The sequence below is a fragment of the Leucoraja erinacea genome, chromosome 19 (assembly GCF_028641065.1).
Source record: "Leucoraja erinacea ecotype New England chromosome 19, Leri_hhj_1, whole genome shotgun sequence".
NCBI classification, from domain to species: domain Eukaryota; kingdom Metazoa; phylum Chordata; class Chondrichthyes; order Rajiformes; family Rajidae; genus Leucoraja; species Leucoraja erinaceus.
This window is the reverse complement of record NC_073395.1, coordinates 3184745-3207929: the sequence shown is the minus strand read 5'-3', so window position 1 is coordinate 3207929 and position 23185 is coordinate 3184745. Positions and strand designations below refer to the sequence as shown.

At 49.6% G+C, this 23185-nt stretch overlaps 1 protein-coding gene across 1 annotated transcript in view; it reads left to right on the top strand.

The window, feature by feature from the left end:
- Positions 1 to 23185, top strand: part of LOC129706091 (synapsin-3-like) — a 149813-nt gene that overhangs the window by 39750 nt on the left and 86878 nt on the right. Inside the window, exons 4-5 of the mRNA XM_055650063.1 lie at positions 2346 to 2437; positions 21199 to 21355. Coding sequence (XP_055506038.1) covers positions 2346 to 2437; positions 21199 to 21355 — 249 coding nt within the window. The remainder of the gene's footprint in view (positions 1 to 2345; positions 2438 to 21198; positions 21356 to 23185) is intronic.

Below are 23185 nucleotides of genomic sequence, written 5' to 3'. Positions count from 1 at the left end.
TTTCCAGAAGGGTCTCGACCCGAAATGTCACCTATTCCTTCGCTCCATAGATGGTACCTCACCCGCTGAGTTTCTCCAGCATTTTTACCACCACCACTTTCTTAACATTACTAATGTATCCAATTCCTTTGGAAGCATTAACTATTGGGTAGGTGCAATTTGGGGAACATGGATAGGAGATGTTTTGGGTCACATCACCTATCCATGTTCTCCACAGATGCTGCCTGACCCGCTGAGTTACTCCAGCACTCTGTGAAACGTCACCTATCCACGTTCTCCACAGATGCTGCCTGACCCGCTGAGTTACTCCAGCACTCTGTGAAACGTCAACTATCCATGTTTCTCCACAGATGCTGCCTGACCCGCTGAGTTATGGTGCAGCAGCATCTATGGAGCTAAGGAAATAGGCAAAGTTTCGGGGCCGAAATCCTTATGGAAATAGGCAACGTTTCGGGCCGAAACCCGGAAGGGTTTCGGCCCGTAACGTTGCCTATTTCCTTAGCTCCATAGATGCTGCCTGACCCTCTGAGTTACTCCAGCACTCTGTGAAACGTCACCTATCCATGTTCTCCACAGATGCTGCCTGACCCGCTGAGTTACTCCAGCACTCTGTGTCCTTTTTTGTAACCCAGCTTGTGCAGTTTGACGAAGGGGGAGTAGAGTTGAGGCCATGGCTGGATTAACTGATTTTATTGAGCGCCGGGGGGGGGATTAGAGTGGCTGATTGGTCTGCTCCTGCTGCTGCTGCTCCTGCTCCTGCTGCTGCTGCTGCTGCGGCTGTTTCTTTAGTTCTGCAGTTCTTGGCTATATTACGAGACCCGCTTTATTGCCAGGACCTTAAACAGTCACTGTGGAACTCCACTAACTCCCACATCAAGAGCATCAGTGTACAGTAGCCGACCTCCAACATGTGGAAGCAGTTTACTCTGTAATCTGGTTTGTATCCATTGTTATTTAAGTCTGTATATCCATTATTCTCCCTCTGTCTGTTAGCCATTTATCTGTCAGTTATCTTCCATTTCACGGCCTCCACCCTGGCAGAATAATGAATGTGATGAAGTAGTGTGGCACGTAGGGTTTAGTTTAGAGATACAGCGCGGAAACAGGCCCTTCGGCCCACCGGCTCCGTGCCGACCAGCGACCCCCGCACACTAACACTATCCTGCACACACTGGGGACAATTTTACATTTGTACCCAGCCAATTAACCTATAAACCTGTACGTCTTTGGAGTGTGGGAGGAAACCGAAGATCTCGGAGAAAACCCTCGTGGGAGAACAATACACAATGGACAACAGGTGCAGGAGTCGGCCATTCAGCCCTTCGAGCCAATACACAATGGACAAACAGGTGCAGGAGTTGGCCATTCAGCCCTTCGAGCCAATACACGATGGACAACAGGTGCAGGAGTCGGCCATTCTGCCCTTCGAGCCAGCACCGCCATTCACTGTGATCAACGTACAAACTCCATACAGACAGCGCCCGTAGTCAGGATGGAACCCGGGTCCCTGGCGCTGAGAGGCAGCGACTCTACCGCTGCGCCACCGTGCCTGTACATGCATTACACCACATATCCAGGCATAACACTGGCCTCGGGAAGTAGCAATCATTTCAGACTCGAAGGCGGGCACATAAATGCCGGAGTAACTCAGCGGGTCAGGCAGCAACTCTGGAGAGAAGGAATGGGTGACGTTTCGGGTCGAGACCCTTCCTCAGCCAACCGTTCCTTCTCTCCAGAGATGCTGCCGGTCCCTCTGAGTTACTCCAACATTTTGTGTCTGCTTTTGATTGAGCGCGGTCACGGAGAGAACGTACAAACTCGGCAGAGACAGCGCTCGTAGTCGGGATGGGACCCGGGTCTGTGGCGCTATCGCTGCGCCACCTTGACCGCTCGGGTGATGTGTAAAGGGCCTGTCCCACTTACGTGCGTTTGGCGCTACCAAACGGAAGCGGAGTTCACGCGAAGATCGCGCATGATGTCATCTGTGCCGTGCTTAGCAATCAGCTGGGCAGGAGGCGGGCTGACTGAATTAAGGCGTCGGGCGGCGACATCATCGCGCAACGCCACGCGCTAGGCGTACGCCATCAAGACGCTGCGTACGACCGCAATGCGCCCGCGGGCCGACAAGCCGTTGGCGCGCGAAGATTTCGGCCACTCCTAGAATTTTGTAGCCCCGCACGATGCCGGGTCCAGCCCCGCAGAACTCCGCGCTTCCAAGTGGGACCGGCCCCGCGCGGCCATACGATGCCCGTACGCCTCAAGCGACCACGAGGTCGTGTAATTTGCGAGCCAAGGTTGCGTAAGTGGGACAGTGTGCAATAAATCTCCTCGTTGTTTCTCCACAGGCAGAGTTCTCCGAGTTAAACCTGGCCGCCTACGTGAATGGAGGGTGTATGATTGACATGCAACTTCTACGCAACGGGACCAAGGTGGTCAGGTAGGTCTGGACATTCCCATCGCCCCTGGGGCTGGGCGGGGGGGGGGGGGGCCTGGGGGGGGGGGGGGGGGGGCAGGGCTGGGGGGGGGCGATGAATTGCCGCTTTCTTGTCACATCTACTTGGTACAGTGAGATTCTTTGTTTGCCCGCAGGATGTTTTCAAGAGAGAGTTAGATAGAGCTCCTAGGGTTAACGGAGTCAGGGGATATGGGGAGAAGGCAGGAACGGGGTACTGATTGGGGATGATCAGCCATGATCACATTGAATGGTGGTGCTGGCTCGAATGGCCGAATGGCCTACTCCTGCACCTGTTATGTATTGTCTATGTTCCATGTTTTATTTCTCTGTCTCCCCGTCTCTAGTACAAGTCTGTAACGAGTTGCCAGGTAAAGGATGCCGACCAAGCTACAAAAGTGTTCAATACATTTAAGAAGGAACTGCAGATGCCCAATGTCCCGTGTCCAATATTATAGACAATAGGTGCAGGAGTAGAGGCCATTCGACCCTTCGAGCCAGCACCGCCATTCATGTGATCATGGCTGATCATCCACAATCAGTACCCCGTTTCTGCCTTCTCCTCATATCCCCTGACTCCACTATCTTTAAGAGCCCTATCTAGCTCTCTCTTGAAAGTATCCAGAGAACCGGCCTCCACCGCCCTCTGAGGCAGAGAATTCCACAGACTCATCACTCTCTGTGCGATAAAGTGTTTCCTCGTCTCCGTTCTAAATGGCTTACTCCTTCTTCTTAAACTGTGTGTGGCCCCTGGTTCTGGACTCCCCCAACATCGGGAACACAAGGAACTGCAGGTGCTGGTTTCCTAAAAAAAGTCACAAAGTACCGGAGTAACTCAGCGGGTCAGGCAGCATCTGTGGAGAACACGGATAGGTGACGTTTCACAGAGTGCTGGAGTAACTCAGCGGGTCAGGCAGCATCTATGGAGCTAAGGAAATAGGCAACGTTTTGGGCCGAAACCCTTCCGGGTTTCGGCCCGAAACGTTGCCTATTTCCAGAAGGTTCGGCCCGAAACGTTGCCCATTTCCTTAGCTCCATATGAACATGTTTCCTGCCTCTAGTGTGTCCAAACCCTTAACAATCTTTTTGCAGAGTGATGCTTTTTGTAGAGTGATGCTATTTGCAGAGTGAGGTCGCAATGAATGACGGACATCCTCCAGTTCTTTCCTTCTGATTATTTTCCATTTGTACAAATTGTAATTTCTTCCAAGCTGTAATCTGTAACGTTTCCCATTCTTTGAGTATTTTTTGTTCTGCCTTGGAATGTTGGCGAGGCTGGTGTTTACCTCCAGCTCGGCTAATGGATGTTCATGACATTCTATCTTCCACTTCACATTTCCCATACTGGTTTTCTCCATAAAGTCTCTCTCATTTCTTTGAACTTATTTTCCAAGTTGGCAGAGGTGAGATTTGAACCCTTGACTCTAGTTCTGTGCCTCCTAGATTTTGGCCAGGCCAGTTGTCCACCGTGTTATCCTACCCCATCATCAATATAGTTTAGTTTAGTTTAGAGACACAGCGCGGAAAATGCTGGAGAAACTCAGTGGGTGAGGCAGCATCTCTGGGGAACATTGGGTCACATCACCTATCCATGTTCTCCACAGATGCTGCCTGACCCGCTGAGTTACTCCAGCACTCTGTGAAATGTCACCTATCCATGTTCTCCACAGATGCTGCCTGACCCGCTGAGTTACTCCAGCACTCTGTGAAACGTCACCTATCCATGTTCTCCACAGATGCTGCCTGACCCGCTGAGTTACTCCAGCACTCTGTGAAACGTCACCTATCCATGTTCTCCACAGATGCTGCCTGACCCACTGATTTACTCCAGCACTCTGTGAAACGTCACCTATCCATGTTCCCCACAGATGCTGCCTGACCCGCTGAGTTATGGTGCAGCAGCATCTATGGAGCGAAGGAAATTGGCAACGTTTCGGGGCCGAAATCCTTATGGAAATAGGCAACGTTTCGGGCCGAAACCCGGAAGGGTTTCGGCCCGAAACGTTGCCTATTTCCTTAGCTCCATAGATGTTGCCCGACCCGCTGAGTTACTCCAGCACTCTGTGAAACGTCACCTATCCATGTTCTCCACAGATGCTGCCTGACCCGCTGAGTTACTCCAGCACTCTGTGAAACGTCACCTATCCGTGTTCTCCACAGATGCTGCCTGACCCGCTGACCCTCTGAGTTACTCCAGTACTTTGTGTCTTTTTTTTTGTAAACCAGCACCTGCAGTTCCTTGTGTCTCTAGGTCTTGTTCTCCTGCACGGTTTAGAGGTGGAATTTGTCCGTGACAATGCTGCTTCCTGTTTGTTTTCCCATGAACGTTTATAAGGTCATAAGCGATAGGAGCAGAGTTAGGCCATTCGGCCCATCGAGTCTACTCCGCCATTCAGCCTGCCTGCCTAATTCTGCTCCTATAAGTTATGAATTTATGAATGGGTATGGAAAGGGGAGTTCCTGACGGCATCTCTGGGAACCCTCCTTTCCACACCCATTCATAAATTCACGACGAATTAGGCCATTTGGCTCATCAAGTCTACTCCACCATTCAATCATGCTGGAGGCAGGTTCTCTGGATGCTTTCAAGAGAGAGCTTGATAGGGCTCTTAAAAATAGTGGGGATATGGGGAGAAGGCAGGAACGGGGTATTGATTGGGGATGATCAGCCATGATCACTTTGAATGGCGGTGCTGGCTCGAAGGGCCGAATGGCCTACTCCTGCACCTATTGTCTATTGTCTATTATCTATCTCTCCCTCCAAACTCCATTCTCCTGCCTTCTCCCCATAACCCCTGATACCCGTACTAATCGAGAATCTATCTATCTCTGCCGTAAAAATATCCACTGACTTGGCCTCCAAGCCGTCTGTGGTAAAGAATTCCACAGATTCACCTCCCTTTGACTAAAGAAATTCCTCCTCGTCTTCCGAAAGGAACGTCCTGTAATTCTGAGGCTGTGACCTCTGGTCCTAGAATCTCCGCAGCCCCCACAGCAATCTGACACAAAGCAAATGTTCATTTCTTCCCACTGGTTTAGTGCAGCTTATGTGATATTCATTGACAATGAACTCAAAATGCAACTCTGAGTGCAATGGTAGCTTGGTTTAGTGAGTCTTTACATCGGTCAATGTGGGCGTGAACTCCTTTTGTGAACAAAGGCCATCCCAACTAGGGTGGCCAACATCCCAGCTAAATGGTATGTTAGCTTTCATAGCAAAAGGATTTGAGTATAGGAGCAGGGGGGTTCTACTGCAGTTGTACAGGGTCTTGGTGAGACCACACCTGGAGTATTGCGTACAGTTTTGGTCTCCAAATCTGAGGAAGGACATTATTGCCATAGAGGGAGTGCAGAGAAGGTTCACCAGACTGATTCCTGGGATGTCAGGACTGTCTTATGAAGAAAGAATGGATAGACTTGGTTTATACTCTCTAGAATTTAGGAGATTGAGGGGGGATCTTATAGAAACTTACAAAATTCTTAAGGGGTTGGACAGGCTAGATGCAGGAAGATTGCTCCCGATGTTGGGGAAGTCCAGGACAAGGGGTCACAGTTTAAGGATAAGGGGGAAATCCTTTAAAACCGAGATGAGAAGAACCTTTTTTCACACAGAGAGTGGTGAATCTCTGGAACTCTCTGCCACAGAGGGTAGTTGAGGCCAGTTCATTGGCTATATTTAAGAGGGAGTTAAATGTGGCTCTTGTGGCTAAGGGGATCAGAGGGTATGGAGAGAAGGCAGGTACAGGATACTGAGTTGGATGATCAGCCATGATCATATTGAATGGCGGTGCAGGCTCGAAGGGCCGAATGGCCTACTCCTGCACCTAATTTCTATGTTTCTATGTTTCCTCACTCACAAATATGGGACAAGAGGTCAAAATAAGGGACAAATTTCCCACGGCAATTCGTTGACCGTCTGGGCCGTGTCTGGGTGAACGATGAGTTGGCCCCGGGTGCTGGACTGCACACAAAGCCCAGCCGGCGGGGCCAGCTGAGGAGTTTTGGCCCGGGGGCCGAGCGCAAAGTCCAGCGCCCCGTCCAACTCATGAACCGATGATCGGCCGTGAGAAGGAGGGGTGGCGGTGGTGTCGGCGGTCAGCGAAGGTCTGAAGGTCGGACAGCTGGCCAGCCGACGGGGCAACGGGCGAGGCGCTGCTGCTGCTGCTGCTGCACTCCACGGGCTGCACTACGTCGGGACGGGTGAGGCGGGGGCCGGACTCGGCGCTCTGACCCGACAGTCCCCTCGACCCGAGTAGTAGCGGTCAAATACGGGACAAGGGCGGTCCCCCGTACGGGGCAAACCGATTTAGCCCAAAATACGGGATGTCCTGGCTAATACGGGGACAGTTGCCAACCCTAATCCCAAAGGAGTTTGATGCCTCGGACAGAATGTTGACTGCAGGCCATGGTTCCATGCTGATCAGTTTACAGAGTCAGCTCCCAGCTCCACTGAAGTTGAACATCGTCACAACATCGCATGTTCTCTACAAAAGCAGAGGGTTGAGGGCGGGACCTGGTGGGAGAAATGTATAAGATAACATGAGAATTAGATGGGGTAGACAGTCAGAACCTTCTCCCCCAAGGTGGAACTACCCAACACATTAGTACTAAAGGGGCTGTCCCACTCTACGAGCTAATTCAAGAACTAATTCTCCCGAGTTTCCCCTGATTCGAACTCGGAGATTTATGGTAATAATGGCCACATGTTGAAAAATCTTCCCGAGTCTTCCCGAGTTTACTGTGTGTACTCAGTAGCTGCCGTTAGCGTTACGAGCCGCTACGAGACGTCCCCGAACTCCGACGTACCCGCTACGTACATTCTACGCGCTTGCCACGAGTTTGATTATTTTTTAAACTCGGGTGAGGTCTTGAATGAACTCGTACAGTGGGACAGGGCCCTTAACGAACCATTCTTCAGACCTCGACCCAAAACGTCACCCATTCATTCCTTCGCTCCAGAGATGTTGCCTGTCCCGCTGAGTTACTCCAGCACTTTGTGTCCATCTTCAGTGCAAGCCAGCATCTGCAGTTCCTTCCGACACCTTCTATCCAGGATGGAAATATCAAATATCAAAGCTTTGACTTGAGAGGGGCAAATTTTCAAGGAGATGTGCGGGGCAAGGTTTATACCCAGAGGGTGGTGGGTGCCTGGAACGCGCTGCCAGGGGTGGTGGTGGAGGCAGATATGATCGTGGTGTTTAGACAGGCACCTGGATAATCAGGGAATGGAGAGATACAGATCACCTGCAGACAGATGAGATGAGTTTATCCTGACATCATGTCCAGCACAGACATTGTGGGCTGAAGGGCCTGTTCCTGTGCTGGACTGTTCAGCAATACAGTACAGCAACAGGCCCTTCGGCCCACCGGCTCCGTGCTGGCCAGTGATCCACGCACATTAATACCATCCTACACACAGTTTGTTTTACATGTACACCAAGCCGATCAGCCTACAAACCTGCACGTCTTTGGAGTGTGGGAGGAAACCGAAGATCTCGGAGAAAACCCACGCGGGTCACGGGGAGGACGTGCAAACTCCGTACAGACAGCACCCGTAGTCAGGTCTCTGGTGCTGTAAGGCAGTAGCTCTATCGCTGCGCCGCCCTGTTCTAACTATCACCATGACAAGGCGAGAAACATAGAAACATAGACAATAGGTGCAGGAGTAGGCCATTCGGCCCTTCGAGCCTGCACCGCCATTCAATATGATCATGGCTGATCATGCAACTCAGTATCCTGTACCTGCCTTCTCTCCATACCCCCTGATCCCTTTAGCCACAAGGGCCACATCTAACTCCCTCTTAAATATAGCCAATGAACTGTGGCCTCAACTACCTTCTGCGGCAGAGAATTCCACAGATTCACCACTCTCTGTGTGAAAAATGTTTTCCTCATCTCGGTCCTAAAAGATTTCCCCCTTATCCTTAAACTGTGACCCCTTGTCCTGGACTTCCCCAACATCGGGAATAATCTTCCTGCATCTAGCCTGTCCAACCCCTTAAGAATTTTGTAAGTTTCTATAAGATCCCCCCTCAATTTTCTAAGTTCGAGCTACCAATGTTTCTACCAGAAATCAGCACTGCCTCTTGGACGTGTGGTTCCAAGGTACATAGATAACCTATAAACCTGTAGAGAGTTGGATTTAGCTCAGGGCTAACGGAATCAGGGGATATTGGGAGAAGGCATGATGGCGGCATCGGCTGGAAGGGCCGAATGGCCTACTCCTGCACCTATTGTCTATGTTTCTATGTTTCTCGTGCCCTTCTGCTGCATTGCTGGGAGGGTTTGGAGGAAATAGGCAATAGGTGCAGGAGTAGGCCATTCGGCCCTTCGTGAAACTCCCCTTTCCATACCCATTCATAAATTCATAACTTATAGGAGCACAATTAGGGCAGCCAGGCTGAATGGAGTAGACTTGATGGGCCGAATGGCCTTATTCTGCTCCTATGAATTTATGAATGGGTGTGGAATGGGGATGCTTGTCGGCATCTCTGGGAACTCCCCTTTACACACCCATTCATAAATTAATAACTTCTAGGACTAGAATTAGGCAGCCAGGCTGAATGGCGGAGGAGAATTGATGGGCCGAATGGCCTAAGTCTGCTCCGATCGCTTATGACCTTATAAAACAAACAGGAAGCAGCATTGTCACGGACAAATTCCACCTCTAAACCGTGTAGGAGAACAAGACCTAGAGACACAAGGAACTGCAGGTGCTGGTTTACCCCCAAAAAAGACACAAAGTGCTGGAGTAACTCAGAGGGTCGGGAAGCATCTGTGGAGAACATGGATAGGTGACGTTTCACAGAGTGCTGGAGTAACTCAGCGGGTCAGGCAGCATCTGTGGAGAACATGGATAGGTGACGTTTCACAGAGTGCTGGAGTAACTCAGCGGGTCAGGCAGCATCTGTGGAGAACGTGGATAGGTGATGTTTCACAGAGTGCTGGAGTAACTCAGCGGGTCAGGCAGCATCTGTGGAGAACAAGGATAGGTGACGTTTCACAGAGTGCTGGAGTAACTCAGCGGGTGCAGCAGCATCTATGGAGCTAAGGAAATAGGCAACGTTTCCTATTTCCAGAAGGTTCGGCCCGAAACGTTGCCTATTTCCTTAGCTCCATAGATGCTGCTGCACCATAACTCAGCGGGTCAGGCAGCATCTGTGGAGAACATGGATAGGTGACGTTTCACAGAGTGCTGGAGTAACTCAGCGGGTCAGGCAGCATCTGTGGAGAACGTGGATAGGTGACGTTTCACAGAGTGCTGGAGTAACTCCCCTTTCCATACCCATTCATAAATTCATAACTTATAGGGGTAGAATTAAGCAACCAGACTGTGATCGGAGCCACGAGAGCCAGCTTCCCATTAGGGCATATGGAGAGAGAAGTTCCCTGAGATTCGTCCCACTTCCCAAAGACGTGCGGGCTTTGATCGGTTAACTCGACGGAGTTCGGCTGAGTTACTCCGGCACTGGTGTGCCCTACTATTAGTGGGATGTGATCTGGTTTGGACTCCCGGTTTGCAGCTGAGGTTGTGCTGTAAAGCCAGTGGGCGGGAGGGGAGGGGGGGGGGGGGGGTTAGTTACTTATAACACAGGATGCGGAATGAGAGGCTGTCGCTCCTGGCTACAACCAGCGGGCAGAATTATCCTGGCTGCCTGCCTGCCTTTGGAAGAAAGAGAGCACAGCCCTGTTATTTACCAGTGGACAGCGGGCCAAGCAAAGCAAACCATTTAGAGATTAGGAACAGGGTCTTGTGTGTGTGTGTGTGTGTAAGGGGCGGGCAGGACAACACTGGGGCTGGAGAGTTGCTCTGAGGACAAGTACAGTGACCAGACAATGGCGGCGCAGCGGGTGGAGCTGATGCCTCACAGCGCCGGAGACCCGGGGTTCAATCCCCCCCCCCCCCCCCACCTGTGTGGAGTTTGAAACATAGAAACATAGACAATAGGTGCAGGAGTAGAGGCCATTCGGCCCTTCCAGCCTGCACCGCCATTCAATATGATCATGGCTGATCATCCAACTCGGTATCCTGTACCTGCCTTCTCTCCATACCCCCTGATCCCCTTTAGCCACAAGGGCCACATCTAACTCCCTCTTAAATATAGCCAATGAACTGTGGCCTCAACTACCCTCTGCGGCAGAGAGTTCCAGAGATTCACCACTCGCTGTGTGAAAAAAGTTCTTCTCATCTCGGTTTTAAAGGATTTCCCCCTTATCCTTAAGCTGTGACCCCTTGTCCTGGACTTCCCCAACATCGGGAACAATCTTCCTGCATCTAGCCTGTCCAACCCCTTAAGAATTTTGTAAGTTTCTATAAGATCCCCTCTCAATCTCCTAAATTCTAGAGAGTATAAACCAAGTCTATCCAGTCTTTCTTCATAAGACAGTCCTGACATCCCAGGAATCAGTCTGGTGAACCGTCTCTGCACTCCCTCTATGGCAATAATGTCCTTCCTCAGATTTGGAGACCAAAACTGTACGCAATACTCCAGGTGTGGGTCTCACCAAGACAAGCAATGAAAGCTAACATACCATTCGCATTCGTTTGCATGTTCTCTCCCCTCTGGACCGCGTGGGTTTCCTCCGGGTGCTCCGGTTTCCTGCCACATCCCAAAGGCGTGCGTTCGATGAGAAAGTAGGATAACATGGAACTAGTGTGAACGGGAGATCGAGTGTCAGCATGGATTCGATGGGCTGAAGGGCCTGTTTTCATGCTTTTTTTTTAGTTTAGACATACAACGCAAAAACGAGCCCTTCGGCCCACCGAGGCCACGCCGACCAGCGCACTATCACTACCCTACGCACACAAGAGATAATTTACACATACACCACAGATGCTGCCTGACCCGCTGAGTTACTCCAGCACTCTGTGAAACGTCACCTATCCATGTTCTCCACAGATGCTGCCTGACCCGCTGAGTTACTCCAGCACTCTGTGAAACGTCACCTATCCATGTTCTCCACAGATGCTGCCTGACCCGCTGAGTTACTCCAGCACTCTGTGAAACGTCACCTATCCATGTTCTCCACAGATGCTGCCTGACCCGCTGAGTTACTCCAGCACTCTGTGAAACGTCACCTATCCATGTTCTCCACAGATGCTGCCTGACCCGCTGAGTTACTCCAGCACTCTGTGAAAAGTCACCTATCCATGTTCTCCACAGATGCTGCCTGACCCGCTGAGTTATGGTGCAGCAGCATCTATGGAGCGAAGGAAATAGGCAACGTTTCGGGGCCGAAATCCTTATGGAAATAGGCAACGTTTCGGGCCGAAACCCTTCCGGGTTTCGGCCCGAAACGTTGCCTATTTCCTTAGCTCCATAGATGCTGCCTGACCCGCTGAGTTACTCCAGCACTCTGTGAAATGTCACCTATCCATGTTCTCCACAGATGCTGCCTGACCCGCTGAGTTACTCCAGCACTCTGTGAAACGTCACCTATCCATGTTCTCCACAGATGCTGCCTGACCCGCTGAGTTTCTCCAGCACTCTGTGAAACGTCACCTATCCATGTTCTCCACAGATGCTGCCTGACCCGCTGAGTTACTCCAGCTTTATGAATCTCTCTCCTGACTAACGTGCACATTGGGTGTAACCATGACAGGTTTTACCGCCAGTGCGGGGCATAACTGTAGCTGGCAAACTTGGCGATTTTATTCGGCCACTGCCGGCATCATTGACCGACATCTCAGGTCACCGAAAAATTTGCGGCCTGACGCGACGTGGTGCCGTTTTGGCGTGCGGTGTTTTTTCAAGTGTCGCAACATTTTTTTTGTCTCCGCTGGGTTTTTGAAATGTTCAAAATCTTTTGGCGACACTGATATGACGCTGACAGTGGCCGAAAAAAATCGGCTGGTGGGACAGGGCCTTCAGCCTTCTTGGATAAACAAAGTGCAATTGTCTGCCGTTTCTGCTGTATCTCCGCCACAATCCAGCACTCTATTTATTAGCGACGATTTAGCATCTTATTAAATGTCTTATTCTTGGCAGCACACGGAATGTATTCATAGAGGGGATCTCGAAGTGTTTACAATGTTTAGATTCGCCTGTGTAACCCAATCTTCAAACACGCCTCTGATCTTTCATTACGATTTGTCAAACTGCAAGGCGATATTGTGATACAAGGAACTGCAGGTGGTGGTTTGCAAGAAAAGGCACAGAGTGCTGGAGTAACTCAGCGGGTCAGGCAGCATCTGTGGAGAACGTGGATAGGTGACGTTTCACAGAGTGCTGGAGTAACTCAGCGGGTCAGGCAGCATCTGTGGAGAACATGGATAGGTGACGTTTCACAGAGTGCTGGAGTAACTCAGCGGGTCAGGCAGCTTCTCAATGATCCACTGAGTTACTCCAGCACTTGTGTACAGGCAAGGTGCGATTTGTCACATTTTAAAGTACTGTAATTAAGTTAAATATCATTCATCTGACAGTGAATGTTTAAAAGAGATTTGAAAATGGAATATAGATACATTGAAGGGGGTATTTTGGGTCAGTCGCTTGTAGGTGGTCTGTATCTTTCACGTTCCGTTCTAGTTTAGTGAAATGCAATTGCAGTTGTTACTGCTTTAGACCCGTGTGTGACAGGAACAAGTTGTACTCATTCAAAGTGGCGTTGCATTCTTCATATTGGCTGTTCTCAAAGCCTCATGAAACAAGGGTGTGAATAGGCGCCCAGTTCAGTTCAGTTTAGTTTATTGTCACGTGTACCGAGGTACAAAAGCTATTTGTTGCGTGCTAACCAGTCAGCGGAAAGACAATACATGATTACAATCGAGCCGTTTACAGTGTACAGATACATGATAAGGGAATAACGTTTAGTGCAAGGTAAAGGCAGCAAAGTCCGATCAAGGATAGTCCGAGGCAGACAAAAATGCTGGAGAAACTCAGCGGGTCAGGCAGCATCTGTGGAGCGAAGGAAATAGGAAATAGGAGACCCAAGATCAGCCATGATTGAATGGCGGAGTTGACTTGATCGGGCCGAATGGCCTAATTCTCCTCCTACTCCTTAAGACCTTATTCTGATATAACTGTTGCCGTTTACAACGCAGAGATGAAATTGGAACAGCGTTGGAAGAAAATGCAGATGGCTGCTTACACTGAAGGTAGACACAAAATGGTGGAATAACTCAGCGGGACAGGCAGCATCTCTGGAGAGAAGGAATGGGTGACGTTTCTGGTCGAGACCCTTCTTAAACGTCACCCATTCCTTCTCTCCAGAGATGCCGCATGTCCCACTGAGTTACTCCACCATTTTGTGTCTATCTAAAATTGGAACTGTTGATTTCAACTCTAATCTGTTTTGCTTCACTGAATGTCAGGATAATCTGTATAAATAAAAGCCCCGTTAACTTATAGAAACGTATAAAATTATACATGGTAGACAAAAGTGCTGGAGAAACTCAGCGGGTGCAGCAGCATCTATGGAGCGAAGGAAATAGGCAACGTTTCAGCCTGAAACCCGGAAGGAAATAGGCAATGTTTCGGGCCGAAACCCGGAAGGGTTTCGGCCCGAAACGTTGCCTATTTCCTTCGCTCCATAGATGCTGCTGCACCCGCTGAGTTCCTCCAGCACTTTTGTCTACCTTCGATTTTCCAGCATCTGCAGTTCCTTCTTAAAATTATCAAAAGGACTGGACGAGCTAGATGCAGGAAAACTGTCCCTGACGTTGGGGGCAGGCCAGAACCAGGGGCCACAGTCGAAGAATAAAGGGGAGGCCATTTAAAAACTTGAGAATGATGAGAATAAACTTTTTCACCCAGTTGTAAATTTGTGGAATTCTCTGCCACAGAGGGCGGTGGAGGCCAAGTCACTGGATGGATTTAGAACAGAGTTAGATGGAGCTCTAGGGACTAGTGGAGTCAAGGGATATGGGGAGAAGGCAGGCACGGGTTATTGATAGGGGACGATCAGCCATGATCACAGTGAATGGCGGTGCTGGCTCGAAGGGCCGAATGGCCGACTCCTGCACCTATGTTTAATCCACGTTGATAAAAATTTACCAAGTTACATATCCATGGGCGATAGTGATAATGGGCTTTGACATTGTTGTTTTGTGATAATGTTCGGATAAGATTACAGGTAGAGTTGGCATATTGTGGAGGAAGGAACTGCAGATGCTGGTTTACACTGAAGATAGACACAAAATGCTGGAGCAACTCAGCGTGACAGGCAGCATCTCTGGAGAGAAGGAATGGGCGACGTTTTGGGTTTTCACACCTTACCCTTCCACGTCTTTTCTATCTCTCTCTCCCCTGACTCTCAGTCCGAAGAAGGGTCTCGACCCGAAACGTCACCCATTCCTTCTCTCCAGAGATGCTGCCCGTCCCGCTGAGTTACTCCAACTTTCTGTGTCTATCTTTGGAGATAGGATGTTATTACACCCTTTACAAATGACAACAGGCAATAGGTGCAGGAGGAGGCCATTCAGCCCTTCGAGCCAGCACCGCCATTCAATGTGATCATGGCTGATCATCCCCAATCGGTACCCCGTTCCTTCCTTCTCCCCATATCCCCCGACTCCGCTATCTTTAAGAGCGCTATCTAGCTCTCTGTTGAAAGCATCCAGAGAAGCGGCCTCCAACGCCCTCTGAGGCAGAGAATTCCACAGACTCACCACTCTCTGTGAGAAAAAGTGTTTCCTCGTCTCCGTTCTAAATGGCTTACTCCTTATTCTTAAACTGTGTGTGTGTGTGGCCCCTGGTTCTGGACTCCCCCAACATCGGGAACATGTTTCCTGCCTCTAGCGTGTCCAAGCCCTTAACAATCTTATATGTTTCATGTTACCTGAATGGTTTCTACCTGTCGGCAGGTAGTACACCTGGCTGGCGCTGGAGAGCGCTGTATAACCAGGTAACGATGAGGAAGTAGCTGCACCTTGAGGCAAGACCGGAATAGAATCTGATTTATTCAGGAAAAACACTTGCCTCTGTAACATTGACTTAAAAGGTCTGCTTTCCACCCCACATCTGCTTTCAATATCGCTGGAAAACATTCTTGCCAAAGCCTGCCCGAGCTTTCTTTTGTGGAATGTTTTAAAATTCTAATCGCACAATTTATCTGGGTTAAGGTTTTCTCGCAAGGCTTTTGAAAAGTTCTCTGGATAGCTTTCCCCTTTCTACAAGAGGCACTAAAACTGTGTAGCAGTCGGCTGGACTCAGCTGTGACTTTTATTTAAAGAAAAAATACCTGCCAATGTTCAATATACGGCATGTCAGTCTGCAGCTGAAGGAGAGGATAGAGGTCGATGTTTTCATCGGGGAAACATAGAAATTAGGTGCAGGAGTAAAGGCCATTCGGCCCTTCGAGCCTGCTCCGCCATTCAATATGATCATGGCTGATCATCCAACTCAGTATCCTGTACCTGCCTTCTCTCCATACCCCCTGATCCCTTTAGCCACAAGGGCCACATCTAACTCCGTCTTAAATATAGCCAATGAAGCCCGGGTTTCTGGCGCCATCAGGCAGCGACTCTACCGCTGCGCCACCCATTGCTCTGGAGGGCTGTATTTGGTTAGTTATTGCGGAGAGCTGGACTGTGAGCACCTTTTGAAATTTGAACAGAGGGTGTGTGTGTGTGTGTGTGTGTGTGTGTGTGTGTGTGTGTGGTGGGACATCGCTGCATTGGCAGGGAAAGCACAAACACTCGCCAAATCAGCCCTCATCTTCTTTCCAATCTCGTAGCCAGTTCAAGGCAGCTTCTGTCACAACCCCCCAACACACACAAAGCCGGCCCTGTTCATCTCCCCGCACTCCTGTCCTTCCAAGTATTTTGTTGCCTTTCTCAACGCTCAAAGTTGTTCTTTTCTAAACAAGTGTGAAAAGTGGTATGAATGAACGGGGACCTTCCCTACCCCTGGATGTCATGTTTAGGTGTTGGCCTTACATACCCGGGGCCTTGCTCGAAGCCTTTAGTGCGACCTAGAATGGATGTATGGCAACGATCACTGGCCTGAAGGCCTCACAGCTGGCTGGGCGTCGCAGCGTAGAGTTAAGAACATCAACCGTAGGACTTAAATCGTATGTAGCTTGAGGAACATAGGAGACTAGAGACGAGAACAGGCCCTTTGGCCAAAACCATCTGTGCCGAACATGAAGCCACAAACTACTCTTATACAATGGCCGCACAACGTCCATGTTCCTCCATCTACTCGATACGTTGAGATGTCATTCTTCATTTGCAGTTGTACAGGGTCTTGGTGAGACCACACCTGGAGTATTGCGTACAGTTTTGGTCTCCTCATCTGAGGAAAGACATTCTTGCCATAGAGGGAGTGCAGAGAAGGTTCACCAGACTGATTCCTGGGATGGCAGGACTTTCATACAACGAAAGACTGGATAGACTCGGCTTGTACTCGCTAGAATTTAGAAGTCTGAGGGGGGATCTTATAGAAACTTACAAAATTCTTAATGGGCTGGACAGGCTAGATGCAGGAAGATTGTTCCCGATGTTGGGGAAGTCCAGAACAAGGGGTCACACAGTTTAAGGATAAGGGGGAAATCTTTTAGGACCGAGATGAGGAAAACATTTTTCACACAGAGAGTGTTGAATCTGTGGAATTCTCTGCCACAGAAGGTAGTTGAGGCCACACAGTTCATTGGCTATATTTAAGAGGGAGTTAGATGGGGTATGGAGAGAAGGCAGGTACGGGATACTGAGTTGGATGATCGGCCATGATCATATTGAATGGCGGTGCAGGCTCGAAGGGCCGAATGGCCTACTCCTGCACCTAATTTCTATGTTTCTATGTTTCATTTTGTTCTTTCCAGAAATGCAAATGTTTGTCTGAGCATGACTGCAGTTGGTTAGAACATTGGGGTCTGGCCACTGGACACTGGACACTGGACACTGGGCACTGGCCACTGGACACTGGAATCTATCCATGTACCTATTTCTTAAGGTACCTCCTCTGGCAGCTCGTTCCATTATACCCACCACCCTCTCTGCAAAATAAAATCCGTTGCCTCTCTGGTTCCCCCCTGATCTTGAACCCATGTCACCTGGTTCTCTGCCCAGTCATGGTACGGGGTGGATCTGGGCACAGTTTGGAGAGAGGGCTGAGGATCAGGGCCCATCCTCACTCACAAGGCCTCATCCCATGGCCGTCTCTCAGGAACAACGATTCAGGGGGACTTTGCGTTTATTCAGACAGACACAAAATGCTGGAGTAACTCAGCGGGTGAGGCAGCATCTATGGAGCGAAGGAATGGGTGACGTTTCGGGACGAGACCCTTCTGGAAACTCAGCGGGTGAGGCAGCATCTATGGAGCGAAGGAATAGGTGACGTTTCGGGTCGAGACCCTTCTGGAAACTCAGCTGGTGAGGCAGCATCTATGGAGCGAAGGAATAGGTGACCCGAAACGTCACCTATTCCTTCGCTCCATAGATGCTGCCTCACCCGCTGAGTTTCTCCAGCATCTTTGTCTACCTTCGACATTATTTTTGGTGTTCCTTCGCGAAAGGCTATTCTAGTTGCCTTTCACAAACATAGAAACATAGAAATTAGGTGCAGGAGTAGGCCATTCGGCCCTTCGAGCCTGCACCGCCATTCAATATGATCATGGCTGAGCATCCAACTCAGTATCCCGTACCTGCCTTCTCTCCATACCCCCTCATCCCCTTAGCCACAAGGGCCACATCTAACTCCCTCTTAAATATAGCCAATGAACTGGCCTCAACTACCCTCTGTGGCAGAGAGTTCCAGAGATTCACCACTCTCTGCGTGAAAAAAGTTCTTCTCATCTCGGTTTTAAAGGATTTCCCCCTTATCCTTAAGCTGTGATCCCTTGTCTTGGACTTCCCAACATCGGGAACAATCTTCCTGCACCTAGCCGTTGGGCATTGGCGACAGAGGGACCTGGTGCATGATGACGGGGGAGGGGGCGGGACACAGATAGAATGTAGTCGGAGACAGTAAGACCAGTGGGAGAGCTGGAAATGGGAAGGGGATGGAGAGACAGAGGGTTTCTTGAAGTTAGAGAGGTTTTTAAGAAGGAACTGCAGATGCTGGAGAAATCGAAAGGAGACAAAAAAATGCTGGAGTCACTCAGCGTGTGAGACAGCATCTGTGGAGAGAAGGAGTAGGTGACGTTTCGGGTCGAGACCCTTCTTCAGAAGCGAAATATGAGGTGATGTTCCTCCAGTTTGCGCTGGGCCTCACTCTGACAGTGGAGGAGGCCCAGGGCAGGGAGGTCAGTGTGGGAATGGGAGGGGGAGTTGAAGTGTTGAGCAACTGGGCAACGATTAGATTGTTAGTTTTAATGTGTGTTTATTGTGTTTATTCATGTGATTCAACTCGGCTGCCCTCAGCCCCTTCGTGTCCAACATGTGATGTTATTCTATGTGGTCATCCGAAGCAGAATAGCACCCCCTGGGCAGTCTCAGATGCTGGGAAAGATTGGTCATCTGTAAAGGAATTCCCCAGGTCAAATTCTACTGAATGTCACAGCTCCTGACGGCCCACTTCATTGGAACGTACTTTGTTAATGAACAAATAGAGTCATAGAGTGATACAGCATGGAAACAGTCCCTTCAGCCCAACTTGCCCATACCGGCCAACATGTCATAGAAACATAGAAACATAGAAATTAGGTGCAGGAGTAGGCCATTCGGCCCTTCGAGCCTGCACTGCCATTCAATATGGTCATGGTTGATCATCCAACTCGGTATCCTGTACCTGCCTTCTCTCCATACCCTCTGATCCCCTTAGCCACAAGGGCCACATCTAACTCCCTCTTAAATATAGCCAATGTCCCAGCTACACTAGTCATAGAGTGATACAGCATGGAAACAGGCCCTTCGGCCCAACCTACCCATACCGGCCAACATGTCCCAGCTACACTAGTCCCACCTGCCCGTATTTGGCCCATCTCCCTCTATACCAGTCCTATCCATGTACCTGTCTTAATTGTTTCTTACGAAGATAGACACAAAAAGCTGGAGTAACTCAGCGGGACGGGCAGCATCTCTGGAGAGAAGGAATGGGTGACTTTTCGGCTCGACGACTCCTGCGTTTTAAGCCTATCTTTGGTGTAAGCCAGCATCTGCAGTTCCTTCCGACACATTAGGCTTTTGGCAGCAAATTTTAATCAGATCATTCGAGCTTCTCTGCAGTGGAAATTGGAGTTATTTATTATGATTGTTCTGTGTTGTAGAAGTGAATGAATGAATAAGTTTCTCAGCGGGTGCAGCAGCATCTATGGAGCGAAGGAAATAGGCAACGTTTCGGGCCGAAACCCGGATGGGTTTCGGCCCGAAACGTTGCCTATTTCCTTCAGGGTTTCGGCCTGAAACGTTGCCTATTTCCTTCGCTCCATAGATGCTGCTGCACCCGCTGAATTTCTCCAGCATTTTTGTCTACCTTCGATTTTCCAGCATCTGCAGTCCCTTCTTAAACACAAATGAATAAGTTTATTGGCCAAGTATTCACATACAAGGAATTTGCCTTGGTGCTCCGCCCGCAAGTGTCAACACGTCATACAGTAACAAATAAAAATGACACATAAAACATTAAAACATTAATAATAAAACATTATCGTTTAAACATGTGAATGAGATAAATTACCAGATCAGAAGGAGGCTACATATTTTTGGTTATTGAGTAGAGCTACTACTCGTGGAAAGAAAGCTGTTTTTAATGTCTGGCCGTGGCGGCTTTGTCAGTCCGGAGTCGCCTTGAAACATATAAGATTGTTAAGGGTTTGGACACGCTAGAGGCAGGAAACATGTTCCCAGTGTTGGGGGAGTCCAGAACCAGGGGCCACACACAGTTTAAGAATAAGGAGTAAGCCATTTAGAACGGAGACGAGGAAACACTTTTTCTCACAGAGAGTGGTGAGTCTGTGGAATTCTCTGCCTCAGAGGGCGGTGGAGGCCGGTTCTCTGGATGCTTTCAAGAGAGAGCTAGATAGGGCTCTTAAAGATAGCGGAGTCAGGGGATATGGGGAGAAGGCAGGAACGGGGTACTGATTTGGGATGATCAGCCATGGTCACATTGAATGGCGGTGCTGGCTCGAAGGGTCGAATGGCCTACTCCTGCACCTATTGTCTATTGTCTAAAGGCAAACGACTCATCTGTGTAGTTTGTTGTCCCGTGTACCGAGGTACAGTGAAAAGCTTTTGTTGCGTGCTAACCAGTCAGCGGAAAGACAATGCGTGATTACAATCGAGCCATTTACTGTGTACAGATACATTGAATGGCGGTACACAAAAAAGCTGGAGAAACTCAGCGGGTGCAGCAGCATCTATGGAGCGAAGGAAATAGGCAACGTTTCGGGCCGAAACCCGGAAGGGTTTCGGCCCGAAACGTTGCCTATTTCCTTCAGGATTTCGGTCCGAAACGTTACCTATTTCCTTCACTCCATAGATGCTGCTGCACCCGCTGAGTTTCTCCAGCTTTTTTGTGTACCTTTGATTCTCCAGATTCAGATTCAATTTAATTGTCAATGTCAGTGTACAGTACAGAGACAACGAAATGCATTTGCAGCATCCAGCATCTGCAGTTCCTTCTTAAACATTGAATGGCGGTGCTGGCTCGAAGGGCCGAATGGCCTACTCCTGCACCTATTGTCTATTGTCTATTACCTTCCAGAGGGCAGTGATTCAAACAGTTTGTGGCCAGGGTGAGAGGGGGTTCGGAGATGATCTTGCCTCTCGCTTCCTGGCCCTTGCGAGCGTGTGTGTGTGTGTCTGCGGGCGTGTGCTGTGTGCGTGTGCTGTGTGTGTTTCAATGTCGTGGCCGTTTTCTCCGCAGGTCCTTTCGCCCGGACTTTGTGGTGATCAGGCAACACGCCTACAACATGGCGCACGGCGAGGACTACCGCAACCTGGTCATCGGCCTGCAATACGGCCGAGTGCCGGCCCTCAACTCCCTGCAGTCCGTCTACAACCTCTGCAACAAGCCCTGGATGGTGAGTGCCGAGACGCAGCTGGTCGGGCAGCGGGAACTCTGCGGGTCGGGCAGCGTCCGTGGAGGGGCTGGAGCAGCGACGCAGCGGGTAGAACCGCTGCCTCACCCCGCCAGAGACTAGTTCAAGTCCAAGAGAGTTTATTGTCATGTGTCCCTGATAGGACAATGAAATTCTTGCTTTGCTTCAGGACAACAGTCTACAAAAAGTAGTAAACACTGCCCAGTCCATCATCGGCTCTGACCTCCCTTCCATCGAGGGGATCTATCGCAGTCGCTGCCTCAAAAAGCCTGGCAGTATCATCAAGGACCCACACCATCCTGGCCACACACTCATCTCCCCGCTACCTTCAGGTAGAAGGTACAGGAGCCTGAAGACTGCAACGTCCAGGTTCAGGAATAGCTACTTCCCCACAGCCATCAGGCTATTGAACTCAACTCAAACAAAACTATGAACATTAATAACCCATTATCTGTTATTTGTTTATTTATTCATGTGTGTATATATATATATAATGGTATATGGACACACTGATCTGTTCTGTAGTCAATGCCGACTATGTTCTGTTGTGCTGAAGCAAAGCAAGAATTTCATTGTCCTATACAGGGACACATGACAATAACTCTCTTGAACTCAGAGGTCGTGGGGAGAAGGCAGGAGAATGGGGTTAGGAGGGAGAGATGGACCAGCCATGATTGAATGGCGGAGTAGACAAGATGGGCTGAATGGCCTGATTCTGCTCCTATCCCTTATGAACATGCACCGGCTGTTGACAAACGGGATTGTGGATCTTGAGAACGTACCCTCTATAACGGCAAATTAAAGTAATCAGGGATTGCCGAGAGGAATTGCATTCTTAACCACAATATTTAAACAAGACTTTTGCATATCGCTGCTGGCTGATTTATAATCCTTGATCTCTTTGGTGTGGGGGGTGGGGGGGGGGGAGTCTGATTTAAACCCTAACGTGACGGATCCAATTTGCAAAAGCAAATATTTATTTTTTCCTCTGGAGCTGCTCAGCGGCTATTTTTTTTTAAAATCTCTGCTGCCGAGCCGATATTGGGTTTCCTGTCAGACTGCAGCTCCCAACGCACGTATCCAATATCCTCCAACTTGCAAATGCTGGAGTCACTCAGCGGGACAGGCTGCATCGGAGAGAAGGAATGGGCGGGCGAGGTTTTCGGGTCGAGACCCTTCTTCAGGCTGATGTCAGGGGAGTGGGCGGGACACCCCCAGTTACTCCAGCAGTCTGTGTCTATCTTCAAAGTATTGTAGCCTCGGATAAACAATAGGCCAGGATCATAAAATTAATCTCTGCCATCAAATTCCTCGGCCCGGGAAGTCTGAGTTTCATTGACTTTTCCAGGAATTTTTAGTAGTTTTGTGTAATTTCAAAATCTGATCTTCTGGTTTGATCTGCCCTGGTCTGGCAAGTCCCCATCCAGAGATTATTTATATCTTAAACAGGGCCGGGAACCTTACTGTGGGAAACAGAGGAAGGGTCCCGACCCCAAACGTCACCTATCCGTGTTCTCCACAGATGCTGCCTGACCCACTGAGTTACTCCAGCGCTCTGTGAAACGTCACCTATCCATGTTCTCCACAGATGCTGCTGCACCCGCTGAGTTACTCCAGCACTCTGTGAAACGTCACCTATCCATGTTCTCCACAGATGCTGCCTGACCCACTGAGTTACTCCAGCACTCTGTGAAACGTCACCTATCCATGTTCTCCACAGATGCTGCCTGACCCACTGAGTTATGGTGCAGCAGCATCTATGGAGCGAAGGAAATAGGCAACGTTTCGGGCCGAAATCCTTCTGGAAATAGG